Raw genomic sequence first — 13,662 nt, forward strand, 5'->3', positions numbered from 1 at the left:
CAATTTCTGTGCTGATTGTGGTGAGAAATTTGTGAAAAAAGGGTTTAAACACAGTAAAATGTGCTCCCTGAAGCTGTACTACACTCTTATTGGTAAATGAAAGTATAATCAAATTAGCCAACATATTTAATAAAACAAAGACAGAAGGAGTGTGGGACTTTGAGATCGTTCTAAATAAAATATATAGTAGATTAAACTTTTGAAATCAACCAAAGGCATTACTGAGGGTACCAATAAATGGAGTATCCACTTTTTATAAATGACCTTTAGCTTAGAATCGCTCATCACTGACAAGATGGGGCTCCTGTGCGTCTCTCCTGGTTTCATCTGCTTTCTTTTAAACACAGGAAATTAAGTCAAAGGGTAGTTAAATATTTGTGTTTATTTTTGCTGCTCTTAACAGAGAGAATTTCCAAACATCAGCCAACGGCTGTCCATTAGCAAAATCAGAATTATCATGTCTGTCTGTCTGGCAGATTTAAAATTTGAAAACTTTTTTTGGTGCATTTCTGTTTTTTATTTCCTTTAATCTCCTCTGTTTGTATGTTTGCTTTTAGCCTGTGCATCAAACGAGCAAAAGTTTTCCCAAATTCATCCAGTCATGAGTATTCTTGTTTTAAAATATTTAAAAGGGTAATGTTAAAGTATAAATTTGTTCAACTTATTTTAGTAAAAATAAGTCCTTTATTATTATTATAAATTTACAATAATAATAATTACTATTATTATTAAAATAATTTATTATTGTAATTATTATTAATAATAATAATAATCAATATTATTATTATTATTATTATGTTTTTTTATTGTCAATATACAAAAGTCTAAATTCCAAACTAAAATATAAAATGGTTATTATGATAAAAAAAAGAAGTATCAATGTTACAGCTGTGTCTGGCTTTTTCCCAGCCAGGTCTTTAGACAAACTTTACAACTTTGCCGACTGCGCGGGACTGCACCTGATTTTTGGGCTGAATGCCCTGCACAGAAACCCTGACAACTCATGGAACACCTCCAGTGCTGTGAGTCTGCTCAAATACAGCGCCGGCAAAAAATACAACATCTCCTGGGAGCTCGGCAATGGTGAGTCCTCACTGTTGCAGATTCAAACATGATCTTTTGCATTATCTTTGACGTGATATCGGTCTGTGATATGGAATGTTCTACATCTTCCATGCATGTATGAAAGAAAAAGGAAGCATCCATCCCATCTAGCAGTGATTAACTTGTGTGCCGTTGTGTAACTAAAGGTTTACAGGTTCAAACCTTGACACTTCACTCACTCCATTGAGTTCAAATTTGAAACATCAAAAAACATAACAATAATCCACAAGTAATGTAAGTAATCGACAAGCTGTGTGTTTATAAGAAACAAATCCATCAAGACATTTTTAACTTCAAATCGTTGCTTCCAGCTAAAATACGAGTCCTTTATCCTTAATATTGCTTTCTCCAGTGAAAAAGTAGTTTCGTCTGAATCGGGAGAGAAATATGCACAGATCAAGCAGCATTACAAGAAAAACAGTTCTAAACAAATATGTTGGTGGATTTTGATGTGAGAGGACAACAGGGGATGGACTTTTTCACTGAAGGAAGCATTATTATGGATTATGGACTAGAGAGAAATAAATAGAAATTATAGATTTGTTTCTTACAAACACACACCGTTTCACTTCACAAGATGTTAATTGATGGACTGGAGTCGTGTGGATTACTTGTGGATTGTTGTGATGTTTTTATTAGCTGTTTGGACTCTCATTCTGACGGCACCCATTCACTGCAGAGGATTCAGGAAATATTATACATGATGGGATTAATAGGAAATATTCCTAGGAAATAGGAAATAATAAAGTTTATTTCTCTCTCTCTCTCTCTCTCTCTCTGTCTCTCTCTCTCTCTGTTTTATGTATCTTTTTTAATTTATTTTTTTTAATGCATGTGTGTATGTATTTATGTTCCAGCAAGAAATGCTCTCAGAGTTTGAGGGGGGAAAAATACTAAATTTGAGAGAAAGCCCATAAAAACACACTCAGCAACTGTATTTTGTTTTCTGGTGTCTTCTCATTGACCATCTTCCACTTGAGACACTTGTAGTGCTTGATGTACAAAAGCTGAAAATAGAGAATTATGGTTATTTTTCTTATAGAAGCAGTCTTTACCGGCGCAGTAAAAGTGACCGACATGGGCAATTCAGATGGGTTTCAAAATCACAGGGAAGCTCTGATCATTATTGCATGACCCCACCTCTTCATATAAAACTAATCCCATTCGAATAGGGCTTATGTCAGGAGACAAATTCACAAACAGAATCCAAAAGGACACCTGGTGACTTTGTAATCTGCTCTAAGCACTCATTCACTCATTCATCTATTGTCCTGTGCCAGACATGCTGCAAATTGCCCCATTCATGTTGCTCTTGTATCAAATGTCTCTCTATAAACATAAAAACAGCACAGAGTGTAAAACCTTTGACTGGAATAATTATGATCTTATGATGATATTGGTTCCTTTCATAAAATTAGACGGAATATAAGCTATGTTATTGACAGCATGTGTAGCCTGAAGTATCACACACTTTCCATACTAAACACTAAACCTATAAAAATACCAGAGACTGATTTAAGAATGTACACAGACCATATATTGTCTTAATCGTTTGTTTATTGGCTACATTTTGCATGTGTCAAAACGTTACTAGATGTTTGTATAGAAAAACTGCAGACATGCAGATCGCTGCTTTTGTTCTGAGACTGTCATATGAGACCAAAGGAAGCAGCACAATCTGCTCGTATTGAATGTAAGATGTAATTCATATGAAAATTTATTAAATAATATTATAATCTAATGTCTGTTACATAATACCAGTTTAAAAGGCATCCTTTGAACAGATTATTTTCATTTAACTAACTCTATTAAATGCATGTTATTACTGGAACAGCCATTTGAATGTTTGTCTTTCTGACTTCAGCTGTAACAATAACCACGTCTGAAGGAAAGCTGTTACCAAATCAAATCTTGTGGAGCTGTTAATTCAAAAACAAACAATTTCAAGCGAACAAAGATTCCAAATGAAGCAAAGAGAAATATTATCAGCTGTGGGTGGATGTTTATCGAGTGGGTCGTGCCAGTGTGACACAGAGTGACGCACAGGCACTGTGATGATTTATTTCATGATTATGTGTTATTTTGTGCTTTTTCTAAATGATAGGATCTGGAGAATATTTTAATGGATAATAATGCCTCATATTTTCCACTGGCCTCTGCCTGGCCCGGTACTGTATTGACACTACAGCTCAGCATCTCTATCCCAGACACAAACACACACTCACACAGGCTGTGATGTTTATACAGTTTGCCACTTGACTTCTGTAACGTCCTTGCTGTGATTTCAAGTGAGCACCTCCCAAAGTGTTGCCTTGTTTAAATAGTTTACAAAGTGCTGACCACAAATTAAGCGTTAGCATTAGTTCTGGCAGGTCACTTGAGTCAAGCTTGCATCAGCTGATTCTCAGCTGATCACACCTACCTATAGGAATACGACACCTATCGCGGCATTCCTATATAAGCTCTATTCAGTATTATTCAGCAGATTTTCAGCTTACTCCGGAGCAAATTACCCTCCTCCATCCCCAGCTTCTCCTTTCGCCACAGTCAGGACTTGGCTTTCTGATATTCCTTGCTAATCAGACTCCTTTATCTTGAATAAAGTGTTACACTTAAATATCATTAAGTACATTAATGATATCTGCCTTGTTCTGTTCTGTTAACCCTAGGGGGGTTATTATTGCTGCTGAGTTTTTTGCCCAGAACAGAACCATACCGCCAAACCAAATTTTATGCTAAGTATCTATCATTTTGACGATAGTGGTCCTGACAGAATATAGGTCGTAATTCAAAGGCAGTTTGCATATTCTCTTGTGATTGGGTGTCAGGTTGCTTCAGAAGTCTTAAAGGAATAGCTCACCCAAAAATACAACTTCTGTCATTATAAAACTGTGGAACAGATGAGGAGAATTATTTGAAGGATCTTCACACAGCTGTTTTCCATACTATTGACCACAATTGTTAACCTCAGAAAAACAATTACCATTCAAAATTTGGGGTCATTAAGATGTTAAGAAAAAAAAAATAAAATAATAAGGAAAGAAACTAAATAAAAAAATAGTATTTCTGTTCAGCAAGGATGCATTAAAACGATTAAAATGGATATTTTACATTTCTGCATATTAATTTAATTAAAGATAAATATTGTTATTTTGAACTTTCTATTGATCAAAGAATCCTGAAAAAAATGTATCATGGTTTCCACAAAAATGTTAAGCAGCACGACTGCTTAAGAAATATATGGAAGCTTATTTTCGCCACAGGATAAAATAAATAAATAAAAATTTAAAATAAAAAACTTTTATTTACTTTTACCTAAATTGCGACTTTTATTAAAAAAAAGTCTCAATTACCTTTTTTTTATTATTAAAAATGTTTTACTTTTTTTTTTTATTTAGCAGCAGAAAAGAAAAACAGAACTGCAATATGTAGAGTCAGAATTCTTACCCCAGACTTTTCCTGTTAAATTAATCAGTCATCATTAATTAGTTAACCAGAGTCTTATTATGCATTATTTTTCTTTATTTCCCCTCGCAGAGCCCAACAGTTACCGCACAATGGCTGCTCGATCAGTTAACAGCTCTCGTCTGGCTCAGGATTACTCTCTTCTGAGGACATTACTGCAGTCGGTGCGTTTCTACAGCCGAGCGAACCTCTACGGACCCAACATCGGCCGTCCTCGTAAAAATGCAATCCTGTTACTAGATGGGTGAGTGTCTCTGTTATTTGTTCAAAAATTATTAGGGCCTTCCTGTATGCACTTATTTATGTGTTTGACAGTATGTGGAGAGTGATAAATTATAAACCGATTCTGTTCCTGCAGAACTGTGCAGAAAACTTAATACATTTTCTGGATATTTTGATAATGCTGTCAGACATTTTGTACGGTCAACTATGTTTAACACATTTTATATATTTGTGAATATGAAAATTGTGAGTCCATTTTTGTTAGCTTTGAAGCCTTTAGCATGTATATGCATTTACAGTTTTACACACTTTCTCGTCTGGAAATATGGATAAGAATATAAACTACTTTTTAAAAGTTTACGGTTAGTTTTTTTTAAAGAAATTTCTTTTCATGGTTTTCATACAAGTATGCATTAAATTACTCAAAAGTGGCAGTAAAGACATTTATTATGTTACAAATATTTCTGTTCTTTTGAACTTTCTGTTCATCAAAGAATCCTAAAAAAAAGTATGTTTCCACAAAAATATTATGCAATTCAACTTTTTTCAGCATTGATAATAATAAATGTTTCTTGAGCAGCAAATCAGTATATTAAAATGATTTCTGAAGGATCAGGTGACATTGAAGACAGGAGTAATGATGCTGAAAATTCAGCTTTGCATGACATGAATAAATTTCATTTTAAAATAAATAAAAATAGAAAATGGTAACTAAATTATAATAATATTTAATAATATTACTGTTTTTACAGTAATGTTCTATTCAGAATGCAATATTCTATTTTTTATTAAATAAACATAGCCTTGGGGAACTTCAGAGATTTTTTTCTCAAAACTGAATCAACAAGAATGATGGGAGCACAAACACACACAGCTCCCAAAATCGGAAAAAAATAACAGGAATTTATTCATTCACTGCAGAAAGTCATTTTTGTAATCATTATTTAAATATATAAATGCCTTTGAAACAAGATAATTTTGCCTCTCAAGTAAACATTTGTAGGATACAATTTTGTTTTTGAGTAAATAAATGTTCTTATTGGCATTTATCTTGGATAGTTTTTTTTTTTGTTAGTAAGCAATTAGTAGGAGTTGTAGCAGTAGTAGTATATCATTTTTAATCTGTTTAAATATATTTAAAATATATTAATAATATTATAACAACAAGTTTGCATAAAGGGGTTATAATTATACTTATAATTATAAATATACTCTTATATTGAAATCAATCTACATGTACATAGATGACATAATTTTTACTCAGCAAGGAGTGAATAACGGTTCTTGGCTGTGATGTAACTAAAGGCTGTTGGTTATTTATTTATTTAAAAAAAGGACAGTTTAGTGATATTTATGCTGGTAATTTAAGCAGTTTAACTGTATGTAGATGAGCAGTGGTCTGATGTGACGACTACTAATGGAAGTCTCAAATATGTTTCTGAATGGCTGTGGTTGTCATATCATGTGACGTTTTGCACTTTCAATGTGGAAAGGTGTCATGACCGGTTATGGCATGGTGTTTGCAGATAGGCTTATCTGACGTTGGACTTGTTTTAATGGCTTGTAAAAGAGATCTCTGAAGCACATTGTTTAAGAAAGCGCAGTACTGTCCGCCTGCCTGGTGGAGCACATAGCTGAGTTGTGTTTACGTTGCTCCATGTGGATTGTTAGTCCAGGGGCCTGTAGCACCATTGAAACTCACCGTCAGATAAATAAAGTGTTACTCTATTAATGGCGTGACAGAGCAATGTTCCACCTGCATGTTACTCATTCCTCCCACTCTGTCCTGCAAGAGCACAGAGGCTTCAGTAATGCAGCTTTTAATTTTGAGCATTAAGTGCAACATAGTAAAAATTTTTGTTTCCAGCAAGACATTATAGAAGTAATAACTTGCAGTCGGTAAATCAAGAACCATTCGGATTGATTCAGTGAGTGAGTGAGTGAGTCTTTCTGAATGATTCATAGGAGTCATTTGTTTGTGAATTAAAATGGGGAAGAATAAGGACGTTCAAAAACTGCTAACAGAAATGAACATCAGCCGTTTCTAATTAACAACAAATGATTAATCAAAAACCTATGACCAAAGTCCCTTTAAATTTCCTTTCAAAAGGAGAATCTTGTCTTAATCATTCAGTGTGTGGTTTTAAAAGAAGGTTTGAGCAACACTGCCAGCCTTATGCTTCTAAACACATATATTTTTTTATGACAGGAGCTTATTAAAGCAGTGCCAGTGTTGTTGTGCTTAGTATTAAGACCACATTTTTCTTATTCTTGTCTTGTAATGACGTCTGAGATAAATACCTCTGGAATTCATTTGTGAGTGTTCATTTAACATTGTTTGTGCTTTTGTGCTGTTCTTCGAAAACCGGTTAAATAGAATAATGGCTTTTGTGAGTGGATACTAATTGGTTGTAATCCCAGTGTGACAGAGCCAGACATAAATCTGTCAGTGCCTGACCAGAGCTTCCTCATTCTTGCAACCAGCGGCTTACAGCAGGCCCTGTCTACACCTTCACCCACACACACACATTATAATTATACTTATAATTATAAATATACTCTTATATTGAAATCAATCTACATGTACATAAAATAATATAATAACATAATATTATTTTACATTATAACCATTATATAGACAGATGTGTGTTCATATCAAATGCACCATTTATTTATTTATTTTATTACATTTTAAAATATGAAAAATGACTGATTGCTCTGGAAGCTAAGGTAATTAAGATTTTATTTCTCGTAATTGTGATTTTTATTTTTTATTTTTTATTTTTTTTAGCTTTAGGCTTTAAAAAAGAAAAAACATTGACAAAATTGACTTGCATTTAGTTTGTGTGTTATTTAATTACTGACTGTTTACTTGTCTCCAGTAAGCTTGAGTTCTTTTTATTTGTATTAGTTAGGCTAGTATTGTATAGAATGCATAATTGTGAAATTTCAATGTCATTTACAAATGTTGCCATTCTAACAACTATATTGTGATCGTGAAATAAAATGACTCATATTGTGATATACTATTTTGGTCATATCACCAATCACTAGAAGCCTCAATATATTATGCAGTGTTGCTTTTCAAGTCAATTATATTTCAATAAGGAAATCCTGGGCAGGCCGAAAATTCTCAGCATTTGAGCTATCTGTCCATCTTGCTCTGTGTGATTTGTACTGTGCAGTTTAGGTGCATCCCTTTACTATCTGCCATAAGCTGCCTTGTGTTTTCCTGCAGGGGCTTTTGTGCAGTCATAACTTTGGCAGGCTGAAATGAAACTTGGTATTACAACCACAAATGCTTTGTCGAAGGTCTTCCTTAGAACGAGACGCCACCCCTTGCTGCTACCAGTCTCGTTCAGATGGAAATGATAAATGCAGTTTTAACTCAGAAGTCAGACAGAGGGAAAGAGAGGGAGACGAGAAGGGAATTATAGGACGGCATGGAGTTTTGGAGAGAAAAGTGTGGTCGTTGTTTTTCTGTGTGAATCTGCCGTCACATGAATAACTGTTTAGAAACTTTGCTCCCTATAAGGAGTTTTGTTCCCTCGTTTGATTAAGATTACTCAGCTCCCTGGTAAACTCCTCTCTGCACAAATTTACTCACAGCATGAGAGATCAGCGTCAGCGGCGAAATAAACAGACACCTAGCCATGTGTGTTTGGCTGTCAGTTCATCTGTGTAAACGTGATTTACGATGGCGGAGCAGAATAAAATTGCTGTTTTTCCAATGCTATAATAATAACCTTCCATACACTTTAACCATACTGATGAATAGTGATACTACTTTTTTTCCTCTCTGTCACAGGTTTATGAAAAACGGTGGTTCTGTGGTTGACGCAGTAACGTGGCAACAGTAGGTATTTTACCTTTTTTAAATTATAACCTTTTATTATTCCCTATTGTTTATGGAAACTTTGAGAACATCCTTCTAAAGACGTAATACAACATTGCTGTGGTATGAAACAAAACAGAATGCGAATACAAAAGTGTCAGTTGTACTCAAGTCGCAGGACTGTTCTGATACATCAGGGGAAAAACAATGCAAAAGTACAAATATTAAAAATGCAACAAGCCATATATTCGTGTTTGGTTTGGAGAGGAAAATAAATAGACCTAGTCACTTTTAAAAAAGGAAGTTACAATGCTGATTTTAGATTTAGAACATTATTAGCAAAATAGTTTTTCATAATTGGTCATTGTTGGACATTAATAGTTAAATTAATAAATTTCAGTGTTTGATTTTAAGTACAATTATCTATTTTAGTACTGCATTGTGTTGAGTTCATATCTTGTAGTTCTGGCTTTTTTTCTCACAATTCTGACTTCTTTTCTTAGAATTCTGAGATATAAACTCGCAATTGTGAGTTATAAAGTCCAATTCTGAGGGGAAAAAAATATATATATTTTCTTACAATTGCGATGTTGTGTGTTATGAAGTCAGAATTGCGAGATATAAATTGCAAGATTATGTATATTTTGCAATTCTGACTTTATTTCTCAGAATTGTGAGTTTATATCTCGCAGTTCTTATTTTAAAACATGCAGTTGCGACTTTATATGACACAGTTCTGAGAAAAAAGTCAAAATCGCAATTGTAAGAAAAAAAGTTAGAATTCTGAGATTTTGTAAGATTTTTTTTTTTTTTTTTTTCAGTGGCAAAAACAGGCTTCTATAGGTTTCGGTCCATCATTGTTGATGAAATTTTGATATTGTTCATTTCATAATTTGTTATGCACAATAGTTTTGTGATATTTTTGTTTTGTTGATTGGCAGTACAAAAAGTCTGTCGTTCTGCTCTGTTGTTCCCCACCTCCGCCTCAATTTCTAACACCTGTGAGGTGGAATAATGTGCTGGAAGGTAAATTTACACTCCCAGCAAACACATGCAGGCCTCTAATTTGAGCCATTTTTCCTAATCTGGTTAAGTAGCATAACAAGAAGTGTTGTAAAAGACGTCAACAGTTGCCTATGTTCAGTAATACTTCTAACTAGCAAAACAATTAACATTCCTTGCATTCTTTCAAGCGAAACATTTCTATTTTATAATTATTCATACCATGTTTCTGTTTACCACTGTAGTGCATTTGTATATATAAACATTAAAATGTGCTCTCTCTCTATATGTGTGTGTGTTTGTGTGTGTGTGTGTGTGTGTGTGTTTAAAAAGTTTAGGGTCAGTAAGATTGTTTTTATTATTATTATTATTATGTTTTTGAAAGACGTTTCTTGTGCTCACCAAAGCTGCAAAAAATACAAACGGCTGCTAAATAAATGAAAAATACAGTAAAGCGAAATAATCTGAAATATTTTTTTTAAATAAATAGATTTAAAATACAGTAAAACAGTAATATTGTGAAATATTATTACAATGTAGAATAACTTATTTCTATTTTGATATAATTTAAAATGAATTTTTAAGCAGCCATTACTCACATGATCCTTTAGAAATTATTTTTAATATGCTGATTTGTGTTCTTATTATTATCTTGTCTTGTGCGGCTGGGAAAAAAATATATATATTTTCTTACAATTGCGATGTTGTGTGTTATGAAGTCAGAATTGCGAGATATAAATTGCAAGATTATGTATATTTTGCAATTCTGACTTTATTTCTCAGAATTGTGAGTTTATATCTCGCAGTTCTTATTTTAAAACATGCAGTTGCGACTTTATATGACACAGTTCTGAGAAAAAAGTCAAAATCGCAATTGTAAGAAAAAAAGTTAGAATTCTGAGATTTTGTAAGATTTTTTTTTTTTTTTTATTCAGTGGCAAAAACAGGCTTCTATAGGTTTCGGTCCATCATTGTTGATGAAATTTTGATATTGTTCATTTCATAATTTGTTATGCACAATAGTTTTGTGATATTTTTGTTTTGTTGATTGGCAGTACAAAAAGTCTGTCGTTCTGCTCTGTTGTTCCCCACCTCCGCCTCAATTTCTAACACCTGTGAGGTGGAATAATGTGCTGGAAGGTAAATTTACACTCCCAGCAAACACATGCAGGCCTCTAATTTGAGCCATTTTTCCTAATCTGGTTAAGTAGCATAACAAGAAGTGTTGTAAAAGACGTCAACAGTTGCCTATGTTCAGTAATACTTCTAACTAGCAAAACAATTAACATTCCTTGCATTCTTTCAAGCGAAACATTTCTATTTTATAATTATTCATACCATGTTTCTGTTTACCACTGTAGTGCATTTGTATATATAAACATTAAAATGTGCTCTCTCTCTATATGTGTGTGTGTTTGTGTGTGTGTGTGTGTGTGTGTGTTTAAAAAGTTTAGGGTCAGTAAGATTGTTTTTATTATTATTATTATTATGTTTTTGAAAGACGTTTCTTGTGCTCACCAAAGCTGCAAAAAATACAAACGGCTGCTAAATAAATGAAAAATACAGTAAAGCGAAATAATCTGAAATATTTTTTTTAAATAAATAGATTTAAAATACAGTAAAACAGTAATATTGTGAAATATTATTACAATGTAGAATAACTTATTTCTATTTTGATATAATTTAAAATGAATTTTTAAGCAGCCATTACTCACATGATCCTTTAGAAATTATTTTTAATATGCTGATTTGTGTTCTTATTATTATCTTGTCTTGTGCGGCTTAATGTTTTTGTGGAAGCCGTGATACATTATTTATCAGGATTCTTGGATGAATTAAAGTTCAAAAGAACTGTGTTTATCTGAAATAGAAATCTTTTTGTAACATTATGAATATCTTCATTGCCACATTTTATTAATTTAATGCACCTGTGCTGAATAAAATTATTAATTAATAAAAAATTTAAAACTCACTTCCCCTGAAACATTTTAATGATAGTGTGTATAATATATACATACAGTATATAAATATGTATATGTACATAAATATAAATACTTCACATTTGCGCACAATATATGAGTAATATGGTAGGTTTACTAAGTGAGATCAGTTACGCTTCACCTGTGTGACAAAACGGTAAAGACTCTTTTCAGGGATTAGAGCAGCTGTTCTCCTAAGGCTAAAGGTATTCATCTCTAAATAACCACTTATTTCTAATCCCTCCATCCTATTAACTTCTAATGAAGGCGAGGTCTGTGTGTTTTCTACTTAGACCGTGAATTGAGCTGTTGTGTCTGTCCATCAGAGACTGAAATGGATTTGATTAGAAGTGTTTGTGGCGTTTAAGGAGTTTAAGGCTTTCTTTTAGTTTGCCGATGATTTTTATTTTGAACTTCATGTTTTATGTTGTTGTCATGTCTTTTTTCCCTAGCCCAAACCTGATTGTATCCAAGTGTGTCCTCATTAGTTCTAGAGTAGTTCTGCTGCCTTCATTAGTCAGATGTGGGGTTTTCTAACATTATTTCCCTGACTATAAAACCAGCCCATTCCCAGTGCTTGGAAAATGACGTGCATAGAAACAAAATTGCAATGCTACGGTTAGCTTTTGGCAGGTGTTCATTGTCAGCGCTGTGGTCTTCTGGCAACCACATTGTGGAGGATAAATGATGTGATGCAATGATTCCCCTATTTTTGTATGATTATCAGTCACCATTTGTTATGCACTTGGCTGGTTTGAACCAAACAGGTTTCGAATAATGCTGATTTACGCGTTGTATTTGCAAAAAAAAAATTAATGTTTAGCATTAACTATGTAGCCCTTCTTGGGTGGTGCCATGTTCATTCACTCACCTGCATTTCGGAAAAAAGAATTTGGGAACATGAATCAAGACCTTCAAAATAAAAGTCAACTAAGAGTAAAACGAACAATAATCAAAAGATTTCCAGATCCTTAAAATAGAGATGCGTGTTTTACATGGACAAATTGCACTTCTAAGTCTAGCTCTAACTTCCAGTTTGACGCATTAGACCAGAAAATGAGGTAATGCCAGATATCAGATCATTAATTTTAGGAAAGGAAGTTGTTATCGGAGTTAACAGTGAACTATGTGTGTACTTCTGTGGAACTTCCCCAAGTTTATTTTCACTGATTATGGCAGATACAGCTCTGGATGTTGCATGAATTTTTTTTTTTTTTTGTCTGAAAATCTGGATAGCTGGATGTTTGGCTGGCTCTGATAGCTCGGTGTCAGTGTGTGAGAGATTTTTGGGCCAGTTGTTTAAACTGTTGCTTGCCCATTTTTCTGTGAAGCACTGGATGTTGAAACTGAATGATATTAATTTAAATATGTTTTCAAGGAAGAAGTTATCTAGTTGGCTGAGAGAGATAAAGTTTTGCCTGAATTGTGAATGATTTGGAATAGTCAACAAAAGCTAGAATGGCTTCAAAATGATAAATAAGCAATCTGGGATAAAGTGTGTTTTATGAACGTATAGCTGTCACTTTGTTTAACTATTTTGCTAATTAAATACTTAATTTGTTGTAACTTTTTGTAAAGACATTTTTCATTTAGTAAGTTAAAGTTACAACAAATAATTTAAGTATTTTTTTAAGAAAATCGGATGTAATCGGATGCTATATGCATGACTCCTAAGCGATTGAGGTGTTCTGTTGTTGGATGTAATAATGAACATAGCAGTCGTCATTTACTCCCGACATCTGAGCCGCTGAAGACGCAGTGGATTACGTTTGTTTTTGAAGGGAATGCGCCTCCCGATCTACATAAATGCGTCTATGTTTGCGCGAATCATTCGTGATCCAGCTTCACCCACAGAAGAAGTGAGTGTAAGGTTTTTTAATGAATCTTTGCAAATCACCTTTCCTAATAATGTGCTAATTAGCAAGTTTCAGGATGAATGCGGCTAAAGTAAACAGTCCCTCAGAGAGTGGCTCGGAAGAGAGGGGCGGGGTCAGCAGAGCTCATTAACATTTAAAGGAAAATGCTACAAAACTGTGTGCTCTGAAAAGAGTTGTT

At 33.5% G+C, this 13,662-nt stretch overlaps 1 protein-coding gene across 1 annotated transcript in view; it reads left to right on the forward strand.

Annotated features, from left to right (window-relative positions):
- The window catches only part of LOC107702736 (inactive heparanase-2-like), a 73,069-nt gene that overhangs the window by 35,837 nt on the left and 23,570 nt on the right, over positions 1-13,662 (forward strand). Inside the window, exons 4-6 of the mRNA XM_016505140.1 lie at positions 910-1,083; positions 4,642-4,813; positions 8,600-8,647. Coding sequence (XP_016360626.1) covers positions 910-1,083; positions 4,642-4,813; positions 8,600-8,647 — 394 coding nt within the window. The remainder of the gene's footprint in view (positions 1-909; positions 1,084-4,641; positions 4,814-8,599; positions 8,648-13,662) is intronic.

The sequence above is a fragment of the Sinocyclocheilus anshuiensis genome, unplaced genomic scaffold (genome assembly GCF_001515605.1).
Source record: "Sinocyclocheilus anshuiensis isolate Anshui unplaced genomic scaffold, SAMN03320099.WGS_v1.1 scaffold843, whole genome shotgun sequence".
Taxonomy (NCBI): domain Eukaryota; kingdom Metazoa; phylum Chordata; class Actinopteri; order Cypriniformes; family Cyprinidae; genus Sinocyclocheilus; species Sinocyclocheilus anshuiensis.